Below are 27660 nucleotides of genomic sequence, written 5' to 3' on the forward strand. Positions count from 1 at the left end.
GCAGCGCCTAACAGAGCCAAGGAGAGCCACACAGAGTCAAACAGAGCCAAAGGGAGCGGGACAGAGTCATATGGAGGCTGGCTGAGCCAAACAGATGAAAACAGAGCCTGGCAGAGCCATACAGAGCCAAACGGAGCCAAACAGAGCAAAGCAGCACATGGCAGAGCTAAACAGAGCCAATATTGCCAATCTGAGCCTGGCAGAGCCAAGAGAGACTGGCAGAGCCAAACTGAGCCGAAGAGAGCCCAGCAGCGCCAGACAGAGCCAAAGAGAACCATACAGAGTCAAACAGAGCCAGAAAGAGTCAAACTGACCCAAAGGGAGCGGTACAGAGCCATACGGAGGCTGGCTGAGCCAAACAGACAGAAACAGAGCCTGGCAGAGCCATACAGAGCCAAACAGAGCCAACCGGAGCCAAACAGTGCCACACAGAGACTGGCAGAGCTAAACAGACCCTGGCAGCACCAACCAGAGTCAAAGAGGGCCAAACATAGTCAAAAAGAGCCAAACAGAGCCATACAGAAGCAAACAGAGCCAAACAGAGCCCGGCAGAGCCAAACAGTGCCAAACAGAGCAAAGTAGAGCCAAACAGAGCCAAACAGGTCCAAACAGAGCCAAAGGGAGCCAATCAGATCCAAACAGACCTTGGGAGATCCAAACAGAGCCTGGCAGAGTCATACAGAGCAAAGCAGAGCCAAACAGAGCCAAGCAGAACCAAACAGAGCCAAAAAGAGCCAAACAGAGCTAGAAAGAGCCAAATAGCGCCTGGCAGAGCCAGACGGTGCCAAGAAAGTCCAAACAGAGCCAAACAGAGCACAACAGAGCAAAACAGAGCCAAACATAGCCAAACAGACCCAAACAGAGCCAGACAGAGCCTGGCAAAGCCAAGCAGAACCAGGCAGAGCCAAACAGAGCAAAAAAGATCTAAATAGCGCCTCCCAGAGCCAAACAGGGACAAACAGAGCCTGGCAGCGCCAAAAAGAGCCAAACAGGGCCAACCAGAGCCAGGAAGAACCAAGCAGATACAAACAGAGCCAAAAACAGCCTGGCAGAGCCAAACAGAGCTCAACCAGCCCTGGCAGAGCCAAATGGAGCCAAACAGAGCCTGGAAAAGCCAAACAGAGGGCACAAGGTCCAAACAGAGCCAATCAGAGCCAAACAGAGCCAAATAGCGCCTGGCACAGCCAAACATAGCCTGGCAGAGCCAAACAGTGCCCAAAGAGCCATACAGAGCCAGACAGACTCTGGCAGAGCCAAATAGAGCCACACAGAGCCCAACAGAGCTGCACAGGGCCTGAAAGAGCCAAAAAGAGCGAAGCAGAGAAAAACAGAGCCAAACAGAGCGTCCCAGAGCCGTACAGAGCCAATCAGTGCCAGACAGAGCAAAGCCGAGCAAAAAAGAGCCAAACAGTGCCTGGCAGAGCCAGACAGAGCAAAACAGAGCCAAACAAAGCCCAGCAGAGCCAAAGAGAGCCCGGCAGAGCCAGACAGAGCCAAAGAAAAAGCCAAATAGAGCCTGACAGAGCCAGACGGAGCCATAGAAAGCCAAACAGAGCTAAACAGCGCACAACATAGCCAAACAGATCCAAACATAGCCAAACAGAGCCTGGCAGATCCAAACAGAGCCAAACAAAGCAAAACAGAGCCAAACAGAGCAAAGCAGAGCCAAATAGAGCCAAACAGACCCTTGCAGAGCCAAACAGAGACGAACAGGTACTGGCAGATCCAAACAGTACCAAACAGAGCCAACCAGAGCTTTGATGAGTCAAACAGATCCAATCAGAGCCAAAAACAGCCTGGCAGAGCCAAACCAAGCCTGGCAGAGCCAAAAAGAGCCAAACAGAACCTGCCAGAGATAAGCAGAGCCAGCCTGGGCTTATCAGAGCCAAACAGAGCCTGGCAGAGCCAAACAGAGACTGGCGGAGCAAAACAGATCCAAGCAACGCCTGGCAGATCCTAACAGAGACAATCAGAGCTAAACAGAGCCTGGCAGACCCAAACAGAGACTGTCAGAGCCAAACAGGGCCTGGCAGAGCCAGACAGAGACTGTCAGAGCCAAACTGAGCCAAACAGAGACAAACATAGCCAAAAAGAGCCAAACAGAGCCAAACAGAGCCTGGAAAAGCCAAACAGAGCCCACAGAGCCAAACAGAGCAAGACAGACCGAAACAGAGCCTGGCAGGTCCAAACACAGCCGAACATAGCCAAACAGCTCCAAACAGAGCCAAACAGAGCCTAACAGAGCCATGCAGATCCAAACAGAGCAAAACAGACCCAAACAGACCCTGGCAGGTCCAAACACAGCCAAACATAGCCAAACAGCTCCAAACAGAGCCTATCAGAGCCACGCAGAGCCTGGCAGGGCCACACAGAGCCAATAGGGACCAAGCAGAGCTGGGCACAGCCAAACAGAGCCAAACAGGTTGAAAAGGAACCTGGCAGATCCAGACAGAGCCACACAGAGCCTCCCAGAGACATACAGGGCAAAACAGTGCCAAACATGGCACAGCAAAGCTGAACAGAGCCAAACAGAGTGAAACAGAGCGTGGCAGAGCCAAAGAGAGCCAAACAGAGCCAAAGAGAGCCACACAGAGTCAAACAGGGCCAGACAGAGTCAAACAGAGCCAAAGGGAGTGGAACAGAGCCATACGGAGGCTGGCTGAGCCAAACAGACAGATACAGAGCCTGGCAGAGCCATATAGAGCCAAACAGAGCCAACGGAGCCAAACAGAGGCTGGCATAGCTAAACAGAGCCTGGTAGGGCTATACAGAGCCAAACATTGCCAAACAGACCCATGCAGCACCAAACAGAGCGAAAGAGGGCCAAACAGAGTCAAACAGAGCCTGGCAGAGCCATACAGAAGCAAACAGAGCCAAACAGAGCCTGGCAGAGCCAAACAGTGCCAAACAGAGCAAAGTAGAGCCAAACAGAGCTAAACAGGTCCAACCAGAGCCAAACAGAGCCAAAGGGAGCCAAACAGATCCAAACAGGCCTTGGCAGAGCCAAACAGAGCCAAACAGACCCTGGCAGCGCCAAACAGAGCCAAGTAGCACCTGGCAGAGCCAAACAGAGGCTGGCAGAGCCTGGCAGTGCCATACAGAGCCAAACATAGCCAAACAGACCCTGGCAGCGCCAAGCAGAGCCAAAGAGAGCCAAACAGAGTCAAACAGAGCCAAACACAGCCAATCAGAGCCAGTGGGACCGAAACAGAGCCAAACAGAGCCTGGCAGAGCCAAACAGAGCCAAGCCGATCACGGCAGAGCCAAACAGTGCCAAACAGAGCCAAACAGATCGAAACAGAGCCTGGCAGAGCTAAAGAGAGCCAAAAAGAGCCAAACAGAGCCAAGCAGCACCTGGCAGAGCCAAACAGAGCTAAACATAGTCAATCTGAGCCTGGCAGAGTCAAACAGAGCCAAACAGAGCACACTCGGCGGCTGAGCTCCAAGCCATCATCAACACCTTCACCGAGGCGTACGAGAGCATGAGCCTTACACTAACCATCCATAAGACAAAAGTCCTCCACCAACCTGGACCCCAACACCACACTGCCCCCCACCCCGGTTATCAAAATCCACGATGAGGCCTTGGACAGAGTCGACCACTTTCCATGCCTTGGGAGCTACTGTCAACATTGGCATTGATGGCGAAGTCTAATACTGCCTTCCCTGTGCCGGCACAGCCTTCGGCCACCTGAGGGTGAAAGTGTTTGGAGACCAGGACCTCAAACCCGGCACCAAGCTCATGGTCTACGCAGCAGTAATGATACCCGCCTTCCTATATGGCTCAGTGACGTGGACTATGGCACCTCAGAACCCTGGAGAAGTGCCACCAGCGCTGCCTCTGCAAGATCCTGAAAATCCACTGGCAGGGATAGGCGCACCGTCAATGTTCCCTTACAGGCCAACATCCCCAGCATCAAAGCATTGACCACGCTAGATCAGCTCCGCTGGGTGGGCCCCATTGTCCATATACCTGACACGAGACTCCCAAAACAAGCACTCTACTCAGAGCTTCAACGTGGCAAGCAAGCCCCAGGAAGGCAGAGGAAATGCTTCAAGGACGCCCTCAAAGGCTCCTTGACAAAGTGCAACATCCCCACTGACATCTGGGAATCCCTAGCCCAAGGCTGTCCGAAGTGGAGGGAAAGCATCCGGGAAGGAGCTGAACACCTCGAGCCTCATTGCCAAGGGCTGGCTGAAGTCAAGCGTCTACAGTGAAAGGAGCAGGTGGCAACCCAGGCACCCCACCCACCCATTTCCCCCTAACACCATCTGCCCCACCTGTGACAGAGATTGTAGGTCATGCATTGGACTCCTCAGTCACATGAGAATTCATTCTTAGTGTGGAAGCAAGTCATCATTGGCCCTGAGAGATGGCCTAAAAGAGAAGAGAGATACCTATAATAAATGTCAAGAGTATGACTGTTCCCAGAGAAAAGGAATTCACACAACCATTCAGATCAGGACGCAGGTGAGAAATAAGATCACAATCATAAAACTGAAGCTGAAGCTTGCTATTGGAGAACAGAGTAACATCATCTTGCTCAGGCTAATCCAGAAGATCTTTCCTGAAAATTTGAAAGTAAATGGGTACCCAAGGAAAGGTGTTCTGAAACCAAACAATGTCATCCTGATGGCATAGGGTGGAACTGAGATTTGAAAGCCAGGAGCAATCCAAATCAGGAGGACACACAAAGGAAAAGACGTTACTTGTATGTTCTACCACAGTTGCAAAGAGCTGTAGCTTATCTCAGTAAACCATGAGATGAAAGAGGCATCACTAAAAGTTGAAGGTTGCCTTCCAATCAGAAGCAAGAACATCTGATCCTAATCTATTTAGAGTCTTTTGATCAGATGGTTGGATGCTTTGAAGATTTTGAGTATCACATCACAATTGACCCAGTGGTGAAACTAATGATTCATCCCCCAGGTAAAGTACCAATAGAATTAAAAGGGAAGCTAGAAAGAGAGCTCCAAAGAGAGGGAAGAAAGTGAGCACCAGTGTCATAGAGCCTACAGATTGAATAAAATCCATTGTTGTGAGAGAGAAGCCAAATGGATGGCTAAGAGTTTACCTGGACTGCAAAAATCTTAATCAAGCAATAAAGAGGAATCACAACCATATTCCAACACAAGAAGAGATCACATCAGCACTGGCAGGGGGCAAAGGTTTTCAGCAAGCTTGATGTCATGATGGCTACTGGAACATGAAGCTTGATGAGGAATCTTCTCTGATGGCAACAGTGGTCATAGTCACATGAGAGGAGTTTCAGCAAACTCAAAGAAGTAGTATGCAAGGAGACAAGTATGTCAGGCAACAGCAGGAAGAAGCCTGCCACTCTACAAAGTAGATGCTTCTACAAAAGGACTGAAAGCAATGAATGCCAAACCCATGAACTGGAGGCACAATTTTACCACCTGAGCGATACCATGAATATTGATTTTTTGAGAAAAGAAATTAAGTTCGAGTTACACAAGTAACTTGTCAGTCACCATCAGTGGTGCATTCTCCATGGCAACACCACTTCTTCACGTCCAGTATAAATTGTTGTTTTCCCCTTATATTGGTGTTCTTGCGAGTGTCCTGATGAGTGTAAGACGAAAAGCTTAGACATGTCTCTTTTTTCAGCAATATTCAAGGTGTTCTGGTGGAGCCAATAATGAGCAAAACCCAACTACATATCCATACCAACATTGAAAACTCATTGTAAGCATGGGCAGTACCTGTTACCCCTGTTATACAGCACTGTGGTCATAATTTAAATGTTAAACACATCATGCTTCTCTATATCTTTGGAAGTACACAATAATTGTTATTTTATAGAGTGTATAATGTTGTGGTTGCTGAATTTTCCAATTGGGTTCTCACAAAGGTTTTTTGAAAAACTTTTTATGTATCATTTTTTTCTCAGTAATTGAAATTTCTTGTATCCAAAATGAGAATTTAAACATGTTTAGCATGATTAAATTTATGATTTTAATTTTCTCTTGTGTCATTTTAGTGCCTTCATTAAAGACTCTTTTTTGATAGATCTCAACTCCAGCTCCCCCAACTTCCCATGTTTCTCAATACCTCCCCACAGAAATCTAGGCAGTTAATCATTGAACTCGTTTACAGTATCTCTTTTATTGTCTTTCCTGCTAATTTATTCCTCAACTCTGTTATCTTTGGGGTGAATCATCTCCCTGCCTCGCGATGTACTCCAAATTTCTTAAGCTTTAATTTGTAGCATTTGCTATTTGACCTCTTTGCTAGTGAACAATTTGGCAGAAGGGTCACTTTGTCCATTCTCTCTGTAAGCTTGAAAACTTGAAGTCTTACCTTTTCCAAAGAGAAATTTCATTATTAGTCAGTAAGAAATGCTAATTTATTTTAGTTAGATAAGAAACTGCAATTCCATTTTTTAAAAAGTATGAGTCAATTTAAAATGATTAATTTTATAATATTTTGGCAATTGTTGAATTGCATACAACACACAAACAGGACAGGGGAGAGAGGCCTGACTCCAGATTTAATTGGAAAGCTTTCTGATTCCCACCCATTGATTGAAACTGCGCCACAGGTGTTTGTGTAGAGCAGTCGGATCCAGTTGCTGATTCCCTCTCCAAACCCCATTTTGGAGAGCACATCCACCATGTAGGTGTGCGATACTCCGTCAAAGGCCTTCTCCTGGTCCAGGCTGATGAGGCAGGTGTCCACACGCCTGTCCGGTACATAGGCAATCGTATCCCGGAGTAGCACGAGGCTGTCAGAGACTTCCAGCCGGGTACAGCGCAGGTCTGGTCAAATAGTCAGCAGGTCATGCAACATCTGTGGAAAGAAAAGCAAGAGCTCATGTCTCAGGCATGTGTGATATTGCATCAGAACCATTTGCTTTTCTACTTTTAACTCATTGTTGCCCTCAGAAATTGCATCATGCTCAGAGAATTGTCCTCGTAATGAGTTCAATTTTCAAAATACTTGGTCCTTTGAGAAGATATTCTTTAAGCAACAGCCTCTAATTATCTCGCTTGATTACTACACGTGCTGAAAATTACAGACACAAATGCGCAAACAAAAATATCAAACTGTTAGCAACTCCATCATTCCCTTCATCATAAAGTTCTCTGATCAAAGCTGCACTTGGGGCCAGAGGGAGAGAGGGCGGGGCTGGGACCAGGGGCCATGCACGGGGCGGGGCCAGGCGGGGCGCGCGACTGAGACCAGGGCGGAGCGAGTCCGTGAGCTTGGTGGGACCGGGGGGCGGGGCTCGCATCTGAGACAAGGATGGAGCGCGGGCCTTGGGTGGGGCTCGAGGCTGAGGGGCGGGGCCAGTGGCGGAGTGAGTGTGAGGGAGCAAGCGGGGGCGGGGCTGAAACAATGGCGGTGCGAGTGAGGGCGAGGCCGGGGCTGAGTCCACGATGGAGCGAGTGTGAGGTCTGGGGCTTGGTTCTGAGCCGGCTGCGGGGCCATGGAAGGGCTTGTTCTCGGGCTGAGGGGCGGTGACTGGGGTGGGGGCGAGTCGGGGAATGGGACCCTGGACGGGGCGGGGTCGTGAGAAAGATCGGGGCTGTGAAGAAGATCCGGGCTGAGGGACGGGGCGAGCCCACGGTTAGGGCGTGGCTACGCACGGGGGCGGGGCCATGCAATGGGCGGGACCTGGCTGCCAGCCGCTTGACTGGAGGAAGCGCGCGGAGACTGCGTGCATCACTGGTCGCGCACTGCCCTGACATCAGGTCCGGTGGAAAGGTGAAAGGTTCATTTCCGGTGAAAAGTTGGTTGCCGCAATGACAACGTTACGAGCGTTCTGTTGTGATGATCTTTTTCGCTTCAACAACATGTGAGTAAACTGCAGCGTGATAGGATTACACAGAGTGAAAGCTACCGAGTAACAGTGATGTACAGACTGGCTGCAGTCGAATCACATTTTGAGGATGCAACACAGCAGGAGGACACTCGGCCCATTGTGTCTGTACTGGATTCTGTTCGATCTTTCCAATTTGTTCCACTCCTGCCCTGTCCCCATAACCCTGTAAATATTTTAACCTTCGAGTGTTCATCCAATCCCCTTTTGAAAGTTACTATCGAATATGTTTCCATCAGCCTTTCAAGCAGCGCGTTCCAGATCACAACAACTCGGCATGAGATTATTTTCTTCATGTTGCTTCGGGTGCTTTTGCGAATCACTTTAACTTTCTGTCCCCTGGTTACCCCTAATATCACAATATTGTATTCTTCTGAGCATTAATCCGTGGCATAATAACATGGGATGCAGTGGCATGCAGAGTAACAGTAGATGAAGAAAGGTCAACAAAGTGAATTGGAATAATTGATGTGAGAAAAGCATAGCTTGACAACAGAGGCTGGTGAGGTAGGAATGAAGGTTGGCAACATTGCAGAGATGTAAATACACAGTCTTGGTGACTGAGTAAATATGAAGGCTGAAATTTAGCTCGGGATTGAACTGAACATCAAGGTTGCACATAATATTGTTCACCCTGAGCGAGAGACCAGGGAGGAGAGTGGAATCAGTGACAACAGGGCAGAGTTTGTGGAAAGCACTGCACTGAGACCAATAACTTTGATGATTTTAATGTTTGGTTGAAGGAATTTGTGGGTCATCCATGACTTCATGTCACAGAGGCAGTCTAATGCATGGGGCTAATGATAAGACTGAGAGAAGTTGTGGTGGAACGTAAGAAATAGGAGTAGGCCATTCGGCCCCTCAAGCCTGCTCCACCATTCAATAAGATCATGGCTGATCTGTCCCAGGCCTCAATTCCTCTTTCGTGCCTACTGCTTATAACCCTCAACTCCCCGATATTTCAAAAATCTATCTACCTCCTCTTTAAATACTTTCAGTGATCTAGCCTCCACAACTCTCTGGGGTAGCAAATTCCAGACATTCAGTACCCCCTGAGAGAAGAAATTCCTTCGCATCTTAGTTTCAAATGAGTGCCCCCTTATCCTGTAACTTTGTCCCCTAGTTCGAGATTCCCCCACCAGTGGAAGATGGGATTGATCAGCTTATATATAGAAACTGGCACCATGCATGTGGACGATGTCACCAGGGGACAACATGAGGAAAATAATGGGGCAAGGATTGATTGTTGGTTGGCTCTGGGCTGACTAGTTGGCAGGGTGTGAGAAGCTTTTGCTGGAGGTATGCTGGTTGCATCCAGAAGGGTAGGAAATGGACCACACAAGGCTGGTCCCACAGAGCTGGACAACAGAGGAGAGGCAATGGAGCAGAACAATATGATACTGCGTTAAAAGCTGTGGAAAAAGAAAATAAGACAGAGGGCATAATATACTAATCACAGAGGATGTTATTCACAGCTTTGGCCAATGTAGTCTCAGTCGTAGCTAAATTGGAGGGATTCAAGCAAGGGGTTTCTGTAGAAATCTATATAGAACATACAGTAATATACAACATGACAGGACTAATTAAGAGATTTAGCAACAAGTGTGTTGATAACTAAGAAACATAACCATATTTATAAACCAAAATGAGGGATTCTGCCTAGGTTTGGCATTTCAGAGATTTGTATGCCTTGTGTTGGGAACTATTCTTTCTCAGTAAAATGAATCTGCCCATGAGATGCAAAAATTACATGTTTAACTGCAGTACCCTTAACCAGTTCATGTGCATGAGCACTTTTCCCTGAATACGTGATAACCAGGAATAAGCACAGAATTCTTTCATTGTGATGGTTGCTGACTTCTAGAATGTGTCTGTGCAGAGCAGCCAGGCATTTGAATTAGTTGCAAACTGCTGACATAGCTTCCCATTCTATCCACAAATGTACTCTGTGTGCCACTATTCAAGAATCATGTTGCAACATACAATTGAACTCTGTTTCAGACCTTAGCGTTTGGCTTTCTTGGAAGGTGAAACCACAAAGCCACGCCGAGGTATCCACGGAAGGGACCAGCAAGAGATATTAGTTTGCTTGTAACCGTGAACATTACTCGTTTCTCGGGGAGATGAATGTGTACAGAATGTACTGTCAAGTACATGTTTTGCTTAATGTGTGAAATTAGGCACTGATGACAGTGTTCACATGCACACAGTTGGTAGTGCTGGCTTCTCCTGTTGCTGATTGAAGGAAACTAAACCGTTTCAACTTGATATTGTAAATCCTAGCTGAAAGCCACTTATAAACTTTGTCCAATGCCTGACCCTAGACGTGACTCAGTATTATTACTACACACCTTCCACTATTGTATGACATTTGCAAAGTTTACCTTATTAAGGTGAATTGCCTTAAATAGCTTGGTAAAAAGGTTTGGCAAAGTTTGTGCCACAGTGATATATATGACTTCAAGATGTATTACTTGGCCCTAATGTCAGTGTGGTGAAAGTGTTGCATGGCTTTTCTTGGAGGTTTTCCAACGAAACCCCTGGTTGTGAAGCTAATGCCAGTTAATATTTTAAACAGGAGACTGAACCTCTGCTAATTTGTTTTTCTTTTGTTTGCAGAAACCTGGATCCGCTTACAGAAACTGTATCCTTGTAATTCATTATCACATTGGCTTCCTGTGGGGAACCTTGGTTTAATATAATCAGTGACATTCAACAGAATACTCTGGCCCTTTATTTTGGCAATCATGATTCAGATTGGGGATATGTAGGAACAAAATGATGCTTTAAGTTCATATTTGGTTTATGCCTGGTCTTTGGCATAAACACTTTTGGTTAAAAAACCTGACTGATGGACTTGGTATATTTTAGTCCTTGTGATTAATTCTAGTTATTAACTGACCCTTAGTTGATGTCTTACATGTTTAAATCTTCACAAGTAGCGTTATTCAGTAACATTCAGCTATTCTACCAGGTAGTGCTCCCACTATTGGATTTACCTTGGAGCATCCTGAGTTGGACAAGCCACCTTCTCATTTTAGCTGCTATTGCCCCTTTCATATTGAGCTTCAATAGTTTTAATTCATTTGACCTTGTGCATTTGCGTGATCGCTAGAACAGCCATAGTTTACAAAAGCACTTCAGCGACACCCTAGCTCTCTGGTTATATTACTTGTATGGAATTACAATTCTTTGCTTGGTGCAAAGTTTGTTCCGTGTAATCCAGTCATTTGGAGACGGACTGGCAGATTTCTTGAGGTCAGGCGTTGTAGGTTAGCACTGATATTACATTAAACTCAGCATTGATTATTATCAGCAGGTCATTTTGAAGTGGTGGGTACTAGTTTAGGTTGCAAACCCTTGAACGCCAAACACCAGTCGGCATTGCTGTTAGTAATCTTTTTAGAAGCTGTAAATCCAGAGGCAGGTTGAAAGACAGCTGTAGAGCTGGGAAATGTGTTGAATCAGGGCAGGAGAAAATAGGATTTATGTTAGAAATCAGAAATGAACGAGAATAGTTCGGACAGAAAGATTGCATTTGGCTAGCCTCCCTATCAAATGTCAAGAACTGTAAGCAAATAGAAGTTAAGTTTATGGAATGTCTGTTTTAAATTGGTTGATTTATTGTAAACTGTATAGACTACTATAACCTGACCTTTTATTAGGCTTTTCTTTTTGATATTTTCCTTAAGTAATGAATAGTATGGGATCCCCTTCTACCTGCAATATCTAGCTCATTGGCCGGAGTATTTCATCGTTGCAGAGGCCCCAGGAGGAGAGTTAATGGGATACAGTAAGGATCCAATGTCATGATCATTAATGTGTTCTACAAATGTCAGACAAAATAACATATTTCTATGATTGTCAGATGTACATTTTGGTAGTTTAATTGGTTATATTTTATGTTTACTGACCTGCCAAGCACTTACAGCATTTTCTGTTTTTATTTGAGGCTACTCGCAACTTTGGTGTCGTATTTGACCCAGATATGAGTTTCTGACCACACTTCTGTGTCATCACTAAGACCACCTATTTCCATCTCCGTAACATCGCCTGACTCCAACTCAGCTCATCTGCTGCTGAAGTCCTCACCTGTACTTTTATTACCTCTAAATTTGACTATTCCAATGCACTCCTGGGTGGCTTCCTATCTTCTACCTTTCATAAACTTAAGGTCATCCAGAACTCTCCTGCCTATAACTTCTAATTCGTGCCAGGTCCGGTTCACCCATCACTCTGTGCTTGCTGATCAACATTGGCTTTCAGTTAAGAAATGGCTCAGTTTGTAAAGTTCTCATCCTTGGTTTCAAATCCCTCCACAACCTTCCCTATTTGTGTAACCTCCAGCCCAACAAACCTAGGAGATACCTGCGCTCCTCCAATTCTGGACTCTTGCACAATCCTGATTTTTAATTGCTCCACCATTGCAGGCTGTACCTTCAGTTGCTGAGGCCCTATGCTCTAGAATTCCCTCCACCTCTCTCCCTTCTTTTAAGACACTCCTTAAAACCTACTACTATGACCAAGCTTTTGGTCATGTGTTCTAATATCTCCTTTATGGTTTGATGTCAAACTTTGTTTGATAACACTCCCGTGAAGCACCTTGGAACATTTTATCTTAAAGGTGCTATTTAAATGCAAATTATTGTTGTAATAAAATTTTATCTTAACATATCATGTTTCCACGTTTTGTTCTCCACAGTTGACTTATTTGTATTTTTTTTAGAAATGCCAAATCTAGTTTATTAAAAAATAATACTTTGAGCACTCGTTTTGACCCCATTACATTTCTTCAAAAATGTGCAAAGCAATGAAAAGTTCTCCTAGAACACAAAATACTGGAGTGAGAATGTCTGTTGTTTCTTGACTGATATCAGTGTGAATTCATCCTGTGCTTACTTAACTGCAGTCTTTGTATCCTTAACTGGACAGATACCTACACTTTACGTGGGATAAAGTTCTTTACTTTGTAAAATCCTCTGAAATTGCCATGAATGGTGTCAGCAGAAATTTGTTACTAATATAAAAGTGTACATTATCTCTTCTTTGTCCCTTTCCAGCACACGTTGGCCAGAATTTCCTGGTCGGCGAGCAGGGGGCAGGAGGCAGGGCCAATTGAGGCCATTGACAGAGTCATTAAAGTAATTAATGGACCTGCCCGTCCAACCTTAAGGTTGGCGGGCAGTCCAGGAGCCCCGGCGGGCATTATAAAAAGCATGAAACCTCATCCAAGGGCGGAGTAAGGTTTCATGGAAGTGTTTAAAAATGTAATTAAAGTGTATTTAAAAGTGATAGACATGTCCCAACTCATGTGACAGTGTCGCATGAGGGGACATGTCAGGGAAATGTTTTTTCTATTTTTCAGATTTTTTACTGTAGAGCCGATCTCCCTGAGGCAGCACTTAGCCTCAGGGAGATGAGTGCGCTCTTCCGTGCGCATGCGCGAAAGAACGCACTCTCAGCTCAGGGATTCTCCCCCCCGCCCGCACAGGGAGCGCATAGCGCTTCCGTGCAGAGGTCATGCTGGACGGGACTTAATTGGCCCGTCCATGTAAAAGGGCGGCGCGCCCCTGATCGGAGGCGCACCTCCGCGTGCCCGCTCTTAAACCTCCCCCCCAATGGGGGGAAAATTCTGCCCATTAAGACTCATATTCCAGAGAAAGGTAAAAACAAAGATAGTAATTTGCAATGTCTGAAAAGCACCCCAGTATTACGAGAGTGGGAATATCTAGAACTTTTAAATTGATTATAGCTGTCTACATCTCAAAAGACAAACACATCATGACCTGCATTCTGAACAGCAATTAAGCACTTGACTTCACTCAGTGATTACTTAAGAGTCATTAGACTCTAGGCCTTAAAGGCACACGTCTTAATCTTAAAAACCAAATAATAAAGTCTGTGTTGTATGGTGTAATCCCCATAACCTTATGAAATAGCACATTGTCTGATTTAGTTGCAAGTATATACTTGTATGTATTTAAAAGAGCTTTGAATTTAGCATGGCAAATTTTCCTGTCATGCCTTCGTGTGTTGTGCCTTGATCTGATCAACTCCCACTTGATGGCAAAGCATTCCTCAACTGCCGAAGTTCATAGAAATACATACTTTTCACCACTTAACTTATACTCGAAACGCTATTTTAAAATGGATACTTCCCACTTGACCAGCCTTGGTTCCCAGATGACTTCCATGTTACTTTTCATTCTGGTGGCGGAAGAATTTTGGGTTGCATTTCATAAAATATCTTTTATGGTTGAATTGAAGCATTTCTCAGTGTATAAGTGGATCAAAGGAGGATACAGTGAAAATTTCCACATAAATTTTAGACATCAGAAAGTAATGTAGTATCACAGCCTGGGCTCAAAAGGCAGATAACTTCATCTGTAGATGACTTACTATTTTAATTAATAAATTGATTCGAAGTGAAGTGAAGTGGCAGGGAGGTCTTTCCATTGTGTACGCTGTATTGTCTGGAGCCCAATGTTTCTCTTTAAAAATATTGGTTCTTCTACTTATAATTCACATTCATCTGCACCGACCTTTGATCGTTGGACAGTTTTCACTATGGATCACAAGTCCCAAAACTGCTGGTAAAATATTTGAAATGTATTAATATTTCCAAAAAAGAATTGGAAACTGACCTAAATAAATCCACATATTGTGGAGCACAAAAGCCGAAAACCTTGAACAAATTATGGTATTATTTAGTTGCGCCACATAAGATATTGGTGCAACGAGATTTGCATTGTGCCACCCCTCAACATGTTTATCTCCTACAAAATTAGCAGTTTGTGACTAGGGAATCCACCGAGCACCTAAAGTGGTACACATTGGCAGCATTGATTCAACTTTTTAAACATGAAACATAAAGTTTTAAAAGATTTTGGGACTGCTAACTGCTACGGTGTTTAAATGTTTTTAGAAATTTATTTTTAATACTAAAAGTTTTTCTGGCAATGAGAGGCAGATGATTAGAGCTATGTGCAGGCAGCTGTTTTGCACACACCAAGATCCTACAAACAGCCACTAGGTGTGCTAGGCAACTTTAGTTGGCTTTGCAAAATAGAGAAATTGGATAAATAAAAATCAGTAAATATGACCAGAGGTTGAAAGCCGTTTGCAAAATGCAGTGAGAGTATTGGTTGGACCTGAAACTGAATTTCAGTGGTAATGTTTAATAAATAGAAGGATCTTAATGATTGATTCTTCTTTTTAAGTTATGGGGAAAGCTGAAGGATCCGTGGCAAGAGAGGAATGGCATGGACATGTGACGGCTTTATCTGTAGCTCCAGAATTTAGACGCTTGGGACTAGCAGCTAAACTAATGGAACTACTGGAGGAAATATCTGAAAGGTTTGTGTATCTATTTTAACAATTAATATATATGAGATATAAAATATACTTACTAAAATTATCAGGAATTGATGAATACTTTGTCTTTCACTATAGAAAGGGTGGATTCTTTGTGGATCTATTTGTACGAGTATCCAATCAAGTAGCAGTGAACATGTACAAACAGCTTGGCTACAGTGTCTACCGAACTGTGATAGAATACTACTCAGCTAGCAATGGAGAACCTGATGAAGACGCTTATGGTATGATTGTGAATTTCTGGGGAATATATTTAAAATAAAACACTGGTAACTCAGCGATAACTGTGGTACAGATTATACATGTGGACATTGCACTGATTGCTTTCTGTATTAGTTTAAAATGGGATATGAAAAAATCTGGATTTATCAGAGAGTTCATCTATGAAGCTTTTCATTTTCGTGAAGTTCCTTTTTAACAGTGGGTACTTTTCTCACTGACTGAGTTACGAGTGTGAAGAGCACGAGTGTTGGGAGTTATCAAAGATGATGTCTCTTTCGCAAGTGACAGCCACTGGTAGAGCTTTTACTGTGATTTGCAATTGAGAAAATATCTTTATGAATTACTTTTTTAATGAATTGTGTTAAGCAACTTCCATAAAGTCGCTTTTTTTTGTAAACACTCTTCCTTCTAATTGTTTTTCTCTTCTATAACAGATATGAGAAAAGCCTTATCAAGAGATACAGAGAAGAAATCAATAATACCCCTTCCTCACCCAGTTAGGCCTGAAGATATCGAATAACTTTAAGCTGTGGCTCTTGGGCAATGTATAAACTTAAAAAAAACTATTATAATTTTACTGTTTTAATAGGAGAATGCTAAGAGTTGCAAGTAAGTTTGAATATTTTATTAAAGGACAGAGTATTCCTCAGTGTTTCAGTACTGCGGATAAATTATTAATTATTTTTAAAGAGAAGTTTGAGGCCCAATTTCCCACATTCGGTTTATAGTCCTAAGAGCCACAGCTTTATCATGAAATGTTTGCATTTAGCAATTTTCTTCCCTAGCGGATAATAATAGCCCTTGAAATAAATTATGTATGTATGTATGCAAAGAGATCTTGTATTTACTTCATAAATGTTTGTGTAACATTTAATTTGTCACTTTTGTGATATATGTGATATGTTTGAATGTTGGCAGCTCCTCTTTGAGGCTCAGTGTTTGGTTGAACAGTTGTAGGCAGAAGTGTCTAGGCTGCCTGTTGAAGAGAACAATTTTTTGCAGAGGCAGAGAGTAGAATTTAATTTGTAACACTGGTGTTGCACGCAAGTGCTGTGAATAACTTCATTACAGTGTATGTTTTTCACTGGGAAAAGAACTATCTAACGAATTTATACTGATAATGTTGGCACTTTAAACTCTTAAGGTCTCTAGTACCTTTATGCAGTTTTTTTCTGCTATTAACTAGATACAGCAGAAATCTGTATAACAAAAAGCAGCAATTTTTTCATTTGCTGTGTTAGTCCAGCCATCAGCCAATTCACCTGGGGGTTTGAGAGGAGAGTGAAAAGGGAAGATGAGAAAATTCTATAGTCTTGGCAGTCCAACCTTTTGATGGGTCAAAGTGGGGATGGGGTTGGGAGGGGGCAGAGAATCTCATGTATTGATCTAAATCAGGGTTTCTTTAAAAGTTTCATATTTGCTCAGTTTTATATTACCAAGTTGCTGCAATAAACTGTCAAGTTTCAAATGATCCTATTGGTATAAGTGTACAAAATCTGCACTGATTCAATATTGAGATCTTGTAATTTGTCTTGGGAGAATTCCAGTCTTAAGATGAAAGAATCCTGAATTACTGTGTCACACAAGGTTCTCAGTTGGAAACAGGCAGGAGGAAATAGTTATGGGCCAATGTTTAAATTTTAATTTTTGTACATGTGCAAACTGGGAAAAAAATTATGAACAGTTTGCTCCAGTCAAAGTTTGATTAAGGCTGCCTGGAACCTTAAAGGGCAAAGAAGCATTTTTATCTGTTATATTCATGCCTTTGCTACCTCCAGACTTGATTATCCCAATGCACTCCTGGCTAGACATGCACAATCTACCCTCCATCAACTTGAGGTCATCCCAGTGTCCTAACTTGTACCAAATCCCTTTCACCCTCCACACCTGTGCTTGCTGAACTACATTGGCTCTCAGTTAAACAACTCCCTCGATTTCATCCTTGTTTTCAAATCATCACCCCCCCCCAACCCCATCTCTGTAATCTCCAGCCCTACAATCTTCCAGAGTATCTATGTTTTCTGATTCTGGCTCCAGCATTTGGTGCCTAGGCTGTAAACTCTGAAATTGTCTCTGCATCTCTCTACCTTGCTTTCCTCCTGTAAACACTCTTTAAAACTTAGCTCTTTGATCAAGCTTTTGGCATGTGCCTTAATATCTCCTTACGTGGCTCGGTGTCATTTTTTTAAACTGCCTCTGTGAAGAGGCTTGGGACATTTTATTGCCTTAAAGGTGCTATATAAATACAATTTGTTGTTACCAGTCTGGATAAGATTTGAACCAGTTTTCAGTGGAAAAATGTCTACACTGACTCATTGTGCTTTTTCACACTCATCTGGGTATCGGTACGGAACTATTGAGGTAGTGGTTGTAATCTATCACTATGATTTTCACTTGTGCTTCTTGTGATAGTCACCCTGCATAGGCACATGCCCATTTCGTATAAATTAAATCATGTGTACAGTCAGGGAGTGCCTTGAGAGACACAGTCCATTCATTGTTGTTATATGTACTGGAATTGATAAAGGTTAGTTTCCCCCCAACTCATAACCTATATATGGGGGGCTGTTCACAGGGGAGGGAACTATACAAGGGCAGCTCATGGTTGAAGTATACAGGGAGTGTGGGAGACAGTGAATTTCTGGGGAAAGGATCAGTGCTGGAACTGAGGAGGAGAGATTCGGGGAGGATCCACTTTTTAAAAAATACATACATATATGGCATCTGTCTGTCTCTCTCTCATGCACACACACAGGCATCCTAAGATTCACCTTCATTACCTGATACAGAAGTAAAGACTTAGAGACACTTATCAACACTTCCCACAAAGAGGAAGCACTGGCTCTGTCCCCCCCACACTCATCCTAGTCGACAGCTCAACCTACCCTCTTGCAGCTCCCTTTACCTCAATCTGCCCAGAGTTCAATTAGCTCTCTTCCTGCTCTGTGCCTGGAATTAACCTGCTGTTTCTTTCACTCATGCTTTTCCTTTTTATGCATTTTGACATTAAAGAGAGATATTTAAAACCCTTTAACTGGTTGCACAAAATTTCAATAGGGACACAGACCTGTAAAACTTGTATTTAAACTGCTCCCGTTCTGTGTCTATTCCAAGCATGCCTTTATCAATCTCCGTCTGTCGGTGCGTCTGTGTCACTGCACTCGGATCTGCCCCTCACCAGCATTTCATGTTCCTCTTTAAAGCTTGTCTTGAAAACCATGCTTCATATAACATGGGGAAATTAAGTGGACTTTGGATCTTTTTAGTGAGAACATTCTAGAATACATCAAAAAAAGCAAGCACAAATCTAGACTTAGATTTTGATGTGATGCAGTGTTCAATTTTTGGCTGCCCATGAAGGACTCCAAACTGAGCATAGAAACAGTAGGCCTGATAATCTACTGACTGCCCTTAGGGAGCTCCTTCTTTAGTTTGTCTAACTTAATTCCAACTATTCTCTCCATGTACCAGGAAACCTGTCCCGATCCTTGTGTGTCACTAATGGTGTGTGCAGCACACTGCCAGAGAGTTGACAGTGAAGTACTAGTGACACAACTGCAGAGTCTGCTAATCAGTTTACATAAACAGATCTGTATTGTGATAGACTGACTACGCCAAGTACCGAGACGCAGCTAAATGAAATCCTTTGCTGCTTCGGCCTTTGTAGGCCAGATACTAGACTTCCTTCAGATGCAAGTGGCAATTGACAGTGACCAAGTTCAACTTGGAATACTGGCCGTGGTGAAATGCCTTGATGATACAGTCCCTTCAAACATGGAAAGTCAGAAAAATCAATTCTGACTAGGGTACAACTACCTATTTTTATCTGAGAGTAACACTGTGGGAAGGGAATATTTGCACAGGTAAAGTACACCATGCCAGTCAATTACTTGGAGCTAGAGGGAGGCAAGAAGGGTGGAATTTATCATCTAAAAGTGTACTCTCCCCAATGAGAAAAACCATGAGGCGTGCACTGCAACATAACAATGGACGTGGTTACAAGTAATGATATAAGGAGACTGAAACATTGCTAAAATGGATGATGGTGACTCCACTGATTGATGTTTTCTGGTCCTATCTACTGGAGGTGTGATCACAATATACTAACACCTTCACAACAGTTTGCTGTTCCTTGGTGTACCCTGGAATCAAGAAACTGAAAGCTGGAATAACAGAATTTTTCTGAATTGTAAGGACTATCTAAAACTTCCTGAACCTTGAAACATGCTGACATGGCCATTGACAGTGTCGGAGAAGGTAGAGGTGATCCTGCTCTGACCTTACTGCACATTCTGGAAACGAGTATCCATTCAGCAACAATGAGAGTATGGGATAAGGAACTCTCAGTTTTAGTTAACTTTTCCTACTGCTTTGATAAGAAACAGAAGAGAACATTTCCATTCCAAATGGGAATGGCAGCACAGTGGTTATGCGACTGGACTGGTAATCTACATACCTAGATATGATGTCCCTGAGAAATGAGTTCAAATCCTACCATGGTGATTGGTCAAGATTGAAGTACAGATGAATCTATGGTTAGGTTTGGGATAGTTGTGTCAGCAAATGAGCCATAGCTGTTTGAGAGGCATCACCCAGCAAAGGTCCCTGCAGTAGTGATTATAAATACTGGCCAGTTTTATCCTGCCCATAGCCAGAGGTGCTGAGGCGCCAGCACAATTAGCTTACCATGATCTTTATGGCCCGATATAGAATACAATTTATGAGAAAAACAACATTTTTAAACAGCATTATTTAACAATTAGGAAATCATCTTGAGAGATCACTCACCAGCTGGCTGACCAAGAATGCCTTAGTTATGAACTTTTGCAAAGTATTTAGCTTGATAAATTATTCTGATCTCAACTGAGGATAGTATAGCAAGAGATCTTAACAATAGCACAAGAAATGCAGAAAAATAAACCTTGGGTACAGAAACTTATTTAATAAGCAATTTGTAGACAGTTCTGGCTGTTCAAATATCGTACAAAAAATTAGAAAACATTTTGGAATAAGTGGGAAAATGAGACATAACAGCAAAACAATGGGGAAGGTGTCAGCAAAGATTTTCCAGTCATCAGGGTTCATTTTCATTCTTATCTGTCTCTTTGTCTGGATTATCTTCTGGTTCTTGATCTTCTGGTTCTTTCTCGTCATGCAGTTGTTTCTTCCAGAGCTTGGCCATAGCAAGCAGCTTGAGGTTTGGCTGATTGGCAGCATCTTCTGGGAAGATGTAATCATAATACTCTTCCCAACCAGCATCGGTCTGCAAGTTGAGAAAATTATAGGAAAATATTACTTGGAGAAAACCAAATCTACTATCCTAATCTCATCAAACTTACTATTCTAACCGTGCTATCAGGAGTCCAAAATAATGAACCAACTTATACATTTTTCTTGGAAAGAGGTAAATTTTCCAAGCACTAACCTTCCCTATAACCTGAATTTGGTTAATTTCAGTTGCAAAATAAAGTGGGCAAATGGCTTATAAGATTTCAGGGGCATTTATTTTTATTTGAAGAAATTAATATCTCTAATGTTAATTTTTCATCAGTCTTGTAGCCCTCTACAATACTTCAGTAGATCTAATCAATGATATAGTTGGCTATTAGTTTAACAGCTATAAGGATAAATTTCAAAGATCCTCCTTTATCACTTTAATAGAAGCAACTTTATGTACGCTTTGGAAAGGGTCCTTACCCCATCTTCTGCATGAAGCTTCCTCCTCTTCTTGACACGTTCTGGCATGAGTTTTCGAACCCTATCTTGTGAAGACTCTGTGCCAAATTCTGTCTCAAAATCTCTCCAGGACTCCAAGAATATGAGTCGCTCTTCCTTTTCCTCACAGTTCCGTAAAGACCTGTTTGCATCCTCGTAGATTTGTCGGCATCTGGATATGCGTTCTGGCACATCCACGGATAGCTCAAATTGAACATAACTGATCCATACCTATAGAAACGAAAAACATGCATTATCATTCAAAGGTTTGAAAGGACAAAAATGCAAGAGGACGGAAAACTTTACTTCCATTTCCTCCAGTCCTACACTGACATATACCTGAAGTGTGAATGTGAAAATATGAATGTGAACGTAGAGACTAACAGCAGAAAACTATAAAGTAGTAACCCAACAATTGGGATCAGATAGAGTCAAATTCATGGAAGTGTTTACTAGTTGCTTAAATAACAAAATTAGACTTCTGTCAGGAACTGTGATATTTTGTGGCTTTAATCTGACACTGATAACAGCTCCAACTTTTGCTGTGACTATAATTTTTTTAAACATCCGATGAGATACTTTTCAGGAAATTACCTGAAGTTGACACATAGGATCTACTTTGTACAAAATATTCATATAATTCTCATTTATAAAGCATGTTACCATAATTACATTGGAGGTGGTGCAACAAAAGTTCGCCAGTTTGATTTCTGGATTAGGGGATTGTCCAATCAGAAGAGATTGAGCAGAAAGGGCCTATACTCCATGGAGTTAAGAATGAAAGCTGATCTCATCAGAACGGTCTGGGAAGCTATTTTCCCCGACTAATGAGTCTAGAACTAGTCTCAGGATAATGTGTGGCCTTTTTGGACTGAAATGAGCAGAAATTTCTTCATTCAGAGGATGACTCTCTACCAAGAGGGCCATGGATGCTCAGTTGTTGGGCATATTCAAGACCAAGATCAACGACTTCTTGGAATCTAATCAAGGGAAAAGGGGATTGGATGGAAAAGTGGAGTTGAAGTCTAAAATCAGCCAAGACCTTATTGAACGTTATAGAGTCAGTTCTAGGAGCTATATGGCCTATTCCTTCTCCTATTCCCTATGTTCTTATAAAATTTGTTACAATTCCAGGTAAGTATAAAGGTCCTATGTATAAGTAGCACACCTTAACATGTTGAGTACGTTGAAGTAGGCGTCTGTATAAGTTTCTTGTTCTTTCATATTCTTCCTGTTCAATTTCAAAGTCTATGTAGGACTTCCACAGAACCTGAAAAGTAATGCAGTTAATAAAATGACCTAACAAAACTTTTTTTAAATGTAAAACTTTAGAAGTTGATAACATTCAAGATTGTTGGACCTTCATAATGATGGGCTGTTAATACATCAGGTACTCTTAGAGCCTGAAACAAAACAGGGGTTGAACTAGTCCAAGACCAGCCTATTAAACTGTCTAGTCCTGGGACAAAAATCTACAGATCTTCTCAATACCATACCCCAAGTTGTACTTGAGTTTGGTTTCTGAAGGCTGTTAGTGACACCTAAAACAATACTCAAGCAGTAATTAGATACAGAATATTAGAGTTTATTTCTGTATTTTGCACCATTTTGTCAAGTATAGACACATCTCTCCATATCCCATCTCCCTGCATCCAAAAATGAAAGCAGGTCATGCACCTCAAGATCAGTGAAATGTCTAACCCCTTTAGAAGTAATAATCTGAAGTAAAATTTGAGGGAACAGAACAGGGGATTATATAAAGATTCTCAAGGTTTTGCATAACTCCAAATCACTCTCTAACAACTATTATTTTTTTGCCCTTCATTCATTACCTTTTACGAAAATCCTTAAATACCACAATCATGACTTTTAGAATGGAAGGACTGCCTCCAGTGACTCATCACAAAGCTTTTCCTTTTAAAAAGGAAACATTTTATAAAAATAAAAGCTTGCCCTCTTGGCTGCTACTATACAAAGTTATTAGATTTTTGGTAACAAAATACAAAACCCAAAACAAACTGCTCACCATCCTACAGAAATAGTATGTTACTTACTTTTTAAAAACAATATAAAAATAAAAGTACTCTGGAATAATTAATGCTAATAAATAATTTATTATTTTTGAAACCCTTGGTTTTGGATTAGTGTTAGGTTTTTGAGCAGTTTTTAATGCCACAAATTAAATGCACTATTTAAAGAGCTAAGTTAACAATCACAACACAAAAATATCATTTTAATTCTATTTTCTATTAGTTTTATGGCAGGATCATACAAGACCAATGATATATCAAAATGGCAGCTTTACTGAAGTGCTTGATATTCCTCCAAATGTCATTGGGTCTTGCAAATGAATGGCTGAAGGAACAAAAATGAGATGGAACTTGGAAAAGACTGAGTGATAGAGAACAGAAGTTCAAGTATACATTTGCCTTTAGTGGAAAGGACAACAGCTGGCTATATTTTTCTTGGGCTTTAGGGTTATCATGAGGGCTAAACAAAGCCAGAGTGAACAGGTGATTCCAGAGAGACAGCTGCATTACTGGAGTGGGTTGCTGCTTGATTGTTCAATACAGAAAGATCTAAAAGTACTATATTTTGGGAATTAGAGTGAAATGAAGTATTACCCAAACGGCAAAGATTTGATGGCACAGATACATAAAAGTAAATGGGACTCTTTGGGAATTGGATATAAAATCACAAGGAGGACATCAAATTTGTACTAGACATTGGTCATAGTTGAAATATTGTGCACAGATCTGAATATGCTATTATTGGATGAATTTTATACAGCCATGGGAAAAGTACAGCAAAAATTCACCAAAATAACACCATGAATGAAAGATCCTTGTGACAAAGACAGGATTAAAAATTGGTGTGTTTCCCCCCTGGAACAGAGTATAAATGGGAGATTAACAAAGCTTTTCAAGATTGTGCAAGGGAGAGTAAATAGAGAAAGCTGGTTTCCCTTGGTCAGAGAATTGAAAATAAGGAAGCATAAGATTAACATTAGGAGAATGAGGAATTTGAAGACATCCACCCCTCTCCCAAAGGGGGAGGTTAATTAGGACATGCAATGCTTTACCATAAGTGTTATTGACATTGAGGGATCTTTAAAACGCTTTTGGATCTCAAAAAGAAATATATATAACAAAAAGAGGAAAATGAAACTAGGCTACTTGTTACAACATCCAGTATTGGATGAGCAGAAGTTTCCTCAGATTAAATATTGGGAAGACTGAAGCCATTGCCTTTGGTTGCCATCGCAAACTCCAGTCCCTCCATCCCTCTCCCTGTCCTAAGTGTCTATGAGGCTGAATCAAACTTCACAACCTTGGCATTATATTTGATTCTGAAATGAGATTCCTACCAGACATCATCTTCATCATCAAGACTGCCTATTTTCACCTCCATAACATCATCTAACTTTGACCTTGCCTTCGCTTATCTGCTGCAGAAACCCTCATCCATGCCTTTGTTAACTCTACACTCGATTATTCCAATGCACTCTTGGTCTGTCTCCCACATTCTAGCCCCTGTAAACTTGATGGCATTCAAAATTTGCTGTCCATGTCCTAACTTGCACAAAGTCTTAAGGACTAAGTGGAATGCCCTTTCAGAGAGCCAGTGCAGATTCGATGGGCCGAATGGTCTCCTGCACTGTAAAGATACTGTAAAATAACACTATGCTTGCCGATTTACACTGGTTTCCAGTCAAACAAAGCCTCAATTTTAAAATTCTCATCCTTGTTTACAAATCATTTCATGACCTTCGTCCCTCCCTATCTCTACAATCACCTTCAGCCCAACAACCACCCTCTCCACCCCGTCAGATCTCTGTGCTCCACCAATTCTGGCCTCTTGAGAACATTTGGGATTTTAATCACTCCACCATTGGCAGCTGGGCCCTCAGCTGCCTAAACTCCAATACTTGAAATTTCTTCCCTATATTTCTCTGCCTCTTTTTCCTCCTCAAGAGTCTCCTTAAAATCTACTTGGTTGACAAAGCTTTTGGTCATCTGGCCTAATATGTGGCTTAGTGTTAAACATTTTTCCCTAATGCTCCTGTAAAATACCTTATGATGTTTTATGTTAAATACACTATACAAATGAAAGTTGTTGTTGTAGATAACTCCAGTTCAAGAGCTAGCACCAGTACAATGGGCTGAATGTTCTCCTATTATGCCGTAATTGCTATAATTTTAAAAATCATGAAATGAGATGTAATCAACATACTTGGAGTTAGCTGAGGTGGGAATCTTCAGTGTATATTTTGTTTAAGATCTAAAATGGTTACCTTGTCACAATGGGTGTTTGATCATACTGTTTTCAGATTGCCCAACAGAAATTCTTTAATATTAATGAAAATCCAATAAAGTATTTAAAAGCACGAAATGACTAGCTAATTTTCAAATACAGAATGCTTACAGACACATGATTCAATAGACTTTAACTTCCTAATCCATCAGTGGATTGTTCAAAACAAGAACAAAAAATGCTGGATAAACTCAGCAGGTCTGACAGCATCTGTGGAGAGAAAGACAGAGTTAACGTTTCAAGTCCGTATGACTCGAAAGAGCTCTGAAGAAGAGTCATAAGGACTCGAAACGTTAACTCTGTCTTTCTCTCCACAGATGCTGTCAGACCTGCTGAGTTTTTCCAGCATTTTTTGATTTTGTTTCAGATTTCCAGCATCCGCAGTATTTTGACTTTATCTTAGTGGATTGTTCAAGTTTCATTTAAGTTTGAACATGATTTTCTTTTTTTAAACTTATTGAGGAGACATCACTTCCCAGAATAGAATGAAGCTTTCAAGTATATCCAGATTTAAAAGTAACCCAATTTCTAATCATTGGGATGAGTCTGATTGAAAGTTCTTTTTTACATTACCGAGGTAACAAAATGGTTAAATACAGGCATAAAGGTACATAATGTAAATTCTCCCTCTACACTTCAATGAAGCGATGCAAGAATTAGTTAGAATAATGTAGCTATAACCATGCATCCTAAAGCTAATCACTGTTTATTGCAAGTGTTGAGCAACCATCTGATTCCTAAATTCATGTCATCTTTAATCGCTTAAAATTAATTGTTCGGTGTTGCAAATAATACACTTATTACTAAATGTGTTGCACAATGCATGTGATCATGTTTGCAAAACCTACTAATAACATTGGAGAACTGACTAGATTTCTTACCTCTGGCATATCTAGTCTAGGTTGGCCAATTGCCAGCTCGTAGATGGCACGAGCACGTTCAACATCACCAAGGATGGTCTCCAACTCAGCAAACTTAATCCAAGTAGTGCAGTTCTCTGGAGAAAACTCCAGATATTTCTCATAGAGTTTCCTACACCGGTCAAACTCACGAAGCTGGAGCTCCAGCTCAATGTACCCTTTGAACAGCTTGTTCTTTGGACATTTTCCTATGCCAGTACCCTGAAAGTGCACAAAAGAAAAATTCTAACAAATTATTATACGTTAATATACAACTTTTCCGGATCCAGAATAAGATATCTGCTTTAGTTGACCAGATATTTGCAACAGTAAAAGCAGGCCTCTCACAATCCGGCATAATATGATATGATGTAGGAAGATAGACAATTCTATAATGGCCTTCCAGAAATGAGAAGAATACACATCCTCATTTGACTGGAAAAGAAGTAATTCTAAAAGCTTTGGAAATCTAAACAAAAGCTGTAAATAGACAGGTCAATTAACGTCTAGAGAGAGAAAATAACCAGGTTTCTGGCAAAGGATTGTGCATAAAATATTCCCTGTCTGTTTTCTTTTCAGATGCTAACTGGTTTGCTGTGCATTTCCACCATTTTGTTCTTGTTTAAGCATGGATGTCGTCCAACTGAACTAATGTTTGACCCAAGAGAATTCTGATGTCAGCATTTATCCAACCAATGGCACAGTGGTATTGTCACTGCACTGGTAATCTAGAGACATAGGATAACGTTATGGGACACCACAACAGTGGGATTTGAATTCAATAAAAATCTATAATTAAGAGTGTAATGATGACCATGAAACCATTGTCGATTGTAGTAAAAACCCATCTGGTTTAGGAAATCTGCCATCCTCACATGATCTGGCCTACATGTGACTCCAGATCTGCAGTAATGTGGCTGACTCTTAAGTGCCCTCTGAAATAGCCCAGCAAGTCACTCAGTTGTATCAGACCACTAAAAAGTCAATAAAAAGAATGAAACCGGATGGACCACCTGGCATTGGCCTAGGCATTGGAAACAATAACGGCAAACCCAGCCCTATCGACCCTGCAAAGTCCTCCATATTAACATCTGGGGACTTGTGCCAAAATTGGGAAGGCTGTCTCACAAGCAACAGCCTGACATAGTCACACTAACGAAATCATACCTTACAGATCATGTCCCAGACACCACCATCACCATCCCTGAATATGTCCTACCCCACCGGCAGGACAGAACCAGCAGAGGTGGCAGCACAATGGTGTATACAGTCAGGAGGGAGTTGCCCTGGGA

The 27660-nt window shown here is 42.0% G+C and overlaps 2 protein-coding genes across 3 annotated transcripts in view; one reads left to right on the top strand and one right to left on the bottom strand.

Moving 5' to 3' along the window:
* Positions 1-7528: 7528 nt before the first annotated feature.
* On the top strand, positions 7529-27171 carry naa20 (N-alpha-acetyltransferase 20, NatB catalytic subunit). 2 transcript variants are annotated; one of them, XM_078556380.1, is made up of 6 exons: positions 7529-7820; positions 10464-10488; positions 11547-11637; positions 15065-15200; positions 15297-15442; positions 15875-16911. In XM_078556380.1, exons 1-6 carry the CDS (start codon positions 7768-7770, stop codon positions 15958-15960), a joined length of 537 nt encoding a protein of 178 aa, XP_078412506.1. In that variant the 5' UTR covers positions 7529-7767; the 3' UTR covers positions 15961-16911. The 2 variants fall into 2 exon arrangements, with proteins under 2 accessions (XP_078412506.1, XP_078412507.1); XM_078556381.1 differs by lacking the exon at positions 15875-16911 and adding an exon at positions 26948-27171 and having other exon boundaries at positions 7687-7820.
* crnkl1 (crooked neck pre-mRNA splicing factor 1) overlaps positions 20363-27660 on the bottom strand; it is a 32134-nt gene continuing 24836 nt past the window's right edge. The window contains exons 11-14 of the mRNA XM_078556379.1: positions 26351-26590; positions 22324-22425; positions 21138-21386; positions 20363-20703 (exon numbers count right to left, since the gene is read on the bottom strand). Coding sequence (XP_078412505.1) covers positions 20515-20703; positions 21138-21386; positions 22324-22425; positions 26351-26590 — 780 coding nt within the window. The 3' untranslated portion in view covers positions 20363-20514. The remainder of the gene's footprint in view (positions 20704-21137; positions 21387-22323; positions 22426-26350; positions 26591-27660) is intronic.

This window comes from Cetorhinus maximus, chromosome 14 (assembly GCF_964194155.1).
Source record: "Cetorhinus maximus chromosome 14, sCetMax3.hap1.1, whole genome shotgun sequence".
Lineage (NCBI taxonomy): Eukaryota > Metazoa > Chordata > Chondrichthyes > Lamniformes > Cetorhinidae > Cetorhinus > Cetorhinus maximus.